Below are 2,731 nucleotides of genomic sequence, written 5' to 3'. Positions count from 1 at the left end.
TTTATAGTAGTTTCCATAAATAAGACGTATAGAAATATGCATATGAAGGGCTGATGTTTAGCCTAAAATCAGTATAGCACCACACTAACAAATAAAACCCCCGAAGAAGAGAAAATACAATAGAGACGGGACAGGAACATTTCGTTCATGTCTGTATCTACATCCAATATGGAAAAAATAGTAATTCAACAAAAGGTTAAAAAATAATGAATATATTTTTGAAATAAACTTGATCTTTTATTGTACTTGTGAGAAAAAAAAACCACACAAAAAATCCTCCTTTGACTTATTTACAAAAGGACAATTTTTCGGTCAAAATAGTGTGAATAATGACCTATAATAGCAAATTAGTTTTGTCTTTTTTCCCTGAAGTCAATGTTAATTTTTTTCTTTCTGAAAATTTATATTCTAGTGCAAAAGAAAGTCAAGTTTAATCTAAAAATACTTCTAAACTATTTTGACTTTTCGTTTAATTATTACAAAAATCCTGTATAGGATGTATCTACAACAAGAAAGCAAATTGTATCATGTAGAGATGACACTATTTCATGAACAGAGCATAAAAATTTGAGGTAAACCAGATTCATAGAGGTAAGTGTGAAGAACCAATGGTAATATACCCAACATTCATCATGTACAACGAAATGAAAATTACAATGAAGGAATATTGTACCAGGAGAAGGGTGTAACAACACGAGGGTGCCTAGGCATCCTATATGAACAGTAAAATAAATAAAAAAGTTTAAAAAAATTCTAAAACTTTGCAACATATAAAATGATCAAACTTTGTAGGTTCTTACAAATTTTCATGTCAAAATGTTATATAGAGAAAAGTGTAAAAACAAGTTTCAGATTTCAGTGCTTAAAATTTGAAGTACTAAAATGTTTTCCCTGTATAAAGCTTTTCAAATGTTTTTTTCATGAAAACTTGCAAGCATCTGAAAAGTTTGATCATTTTTTATCTTGCAAAGTTTCGGATTTTTTATTCTTTTTATATTTGTTTTGATGCATAGAGGGCAGCCCTTCCAAATCATTGTTTTGATGCTGAAAATCCACTCTCTTGTACTAGTCGATGACACTGAGCACACGCACCAACTCTTCCAAATCATTGTACGAGGTTCCGCCCTCCGCCACCGCGGCGGCCGCCTTCCGGCCGAGCTCCACCGCACGCTCTCTCACGGACTCCCCTTCCTTGGCGACAGCTGCAGCCATGACGGTCGCCATCTTTCCAGCGTCCGGCACGGTGTCGGCGCCCTCTGCCACCGGCACCGCCACGCCGGCCTCCGCAAGAACCCACGCGTTGATGAACTGGTCGGCGCCCATCGGCCACGTGAGCATCGCCACGCCCGCCGCGGTTGCCTCGAGCACCGAGTTCCACCCGCAGTGCGTGAGGAACCACCCCACGGCGCGGTGGCGCAGGATCTCCACCTGCGGCGCCCACCCGCGGATCACCATGCCCCGTGACGCCGCCGTGGCTGCGGCCTCGAACCCCTCCGGCACGACGGTGCCGCTCCTCACCGCCCACACGAAAGCCACCGAGCTCAGCGCCAGAGCACCGGCCACGCACGCCGCCTGCACCGGCGACAGCGCCTGCTGCGACCCGAAGCAGACGTACACGACGGAGCCGTCGTCAAACCCGTCCAACCACGCGGCCACCTTCGCCGGGGCCACCGCCGGTTTCCCGCCACGTTCGTCACAGTTACGCACGGCGTCCGACAGCGCGCCCACCGCGAACACCCGTTTCGCCATTAGGTCGGGGAGCGGATGCTCCACGTAGGCCTCCTCGAGCGCCGCGAACGAGTTTGCCACATAGCACGAGCTCTCTATGCTCCACAGGAAGATCCGTCGGATCGTCTCCGACACCTCGTCGCCGGGCACATGCATCCGGAACATCCACGGCAGGCTGCACCATGGAAAGCTAGGCGAGCCGGGCGCCTCCGAGAAGGTGACAGTCTCGTCGGCGTCATCGAGGTGGAGCCTCGTCGGCATGCGTCGCCATAGGGAATGCGTCGTGGCGAGGTAGTGAACGTTGGCGCACGAGAAGGCCACGTGCGGCACGCCGAGCTCCTCGGCGAGCGGGAGAGTCCACCCCGTGAACAGGTCGGAAACGATGGCCGTCACGCCGTGGGTCTGGGACTTGCACCAGGAGAGGAGCGGCGCGGAGAGGGCCGCGAGGGAGGCCATGAACGGCCGGAAGAGATCGACCGGGAGGTCCCGGGTGTTCTCGCCGCACCCGGTCGGGAGGAAGGGCGAGGAAGGGAACGGCAGGACGACGGTGGCGACGGACGGGCATGCTGCGAGGAATGGCGCGAGGAGCCGGACGTTGCCTGCCGTGACGGCCACGGTGAGGGCGAGGCCCCGCGCTGCGAGCAGCGCCGCGAGGTCGAGGAGAGGCAGCATGTGACCCTGCGCCGGGTAAGGGACAACAAGCACGTGTGGCTTGCCGGCGCCATTGCCAACCCCGTTGCTTGCGCTTGCCTGCGGTGCGGCGTACATGGACGACGGCATGGCGACGGGCGGGTGCGACAATTCAGAGCAAAGTACAGAAGAAGGGATCTGCATGCTAAATAGAAGAGCACGCGTGCGTGACTCGTGAGTGTGATGCCGATCGTCATCTTTTTTTCTCAAAAATACTATTTTTACGTAACACTCCTAAAAATCTGTACGTACTGCTAGTTCATTTTTTAGGGCATCTTCTAAAACGTTAACCAACTACTTTTAAATTTGGCAA

At 51.0% G+C, this 2,731-nt stretch overlaps 1 protein-coding gene across 1 annotated transcript; it reads right to left on the bottom strand.

The window, feature by feature from the left end:
* Window positions 1-862: 862 nt before the first annotated feature.
* LOC123429655 (UDP-glycosyltransferase 89B2-like) lies at window positions 863-2,522 on the bottom strand. The gene has a single exon (XM_045113668.1). It carries the CDS (start codon window positions 2,506-2,508, stop codon window positions 1,066-1,068), a length of 1,443 nt encoding a protein of 480 aa, XP_044969603.1. The 5' UTR covers window positions 2,509-2,522; the 3' UTR covers window positions 863-1,065.
* Between the last annotated feature and the right edge of the window lie 209 nt (window positions 2,523-2,731).

This window comes from Hordeum vulgare, chromosome 2H, assembly GCF_904849725.1.
Source record: "Hordeum vulgare subsp. vulgare chromosome 2H, MorexV3_pseudomolecules_assembly, whole genome shotgun sequence".
Taxonomy (NCBI): domain Eukaryota; kingdom Viridiplantae; phylum Streptophyta; class Magnoliopsida; order Poales; family Poaceae; genus Hordeum; species Hordeum vulgare.
This window is presented reverse-complemented; position numbering and strand designations above follow the sequence as displayed.

What these genes read in the sequence shown, in the direction of transcription:
- LOC123429655 (XM_045113668.1), bottom strand. Translation starts at nt 2,508, where the DNA reads ATGCCGTCGTCCATGTACGCCGCACCGCAGGCAAGCGCAAGCAACGGG.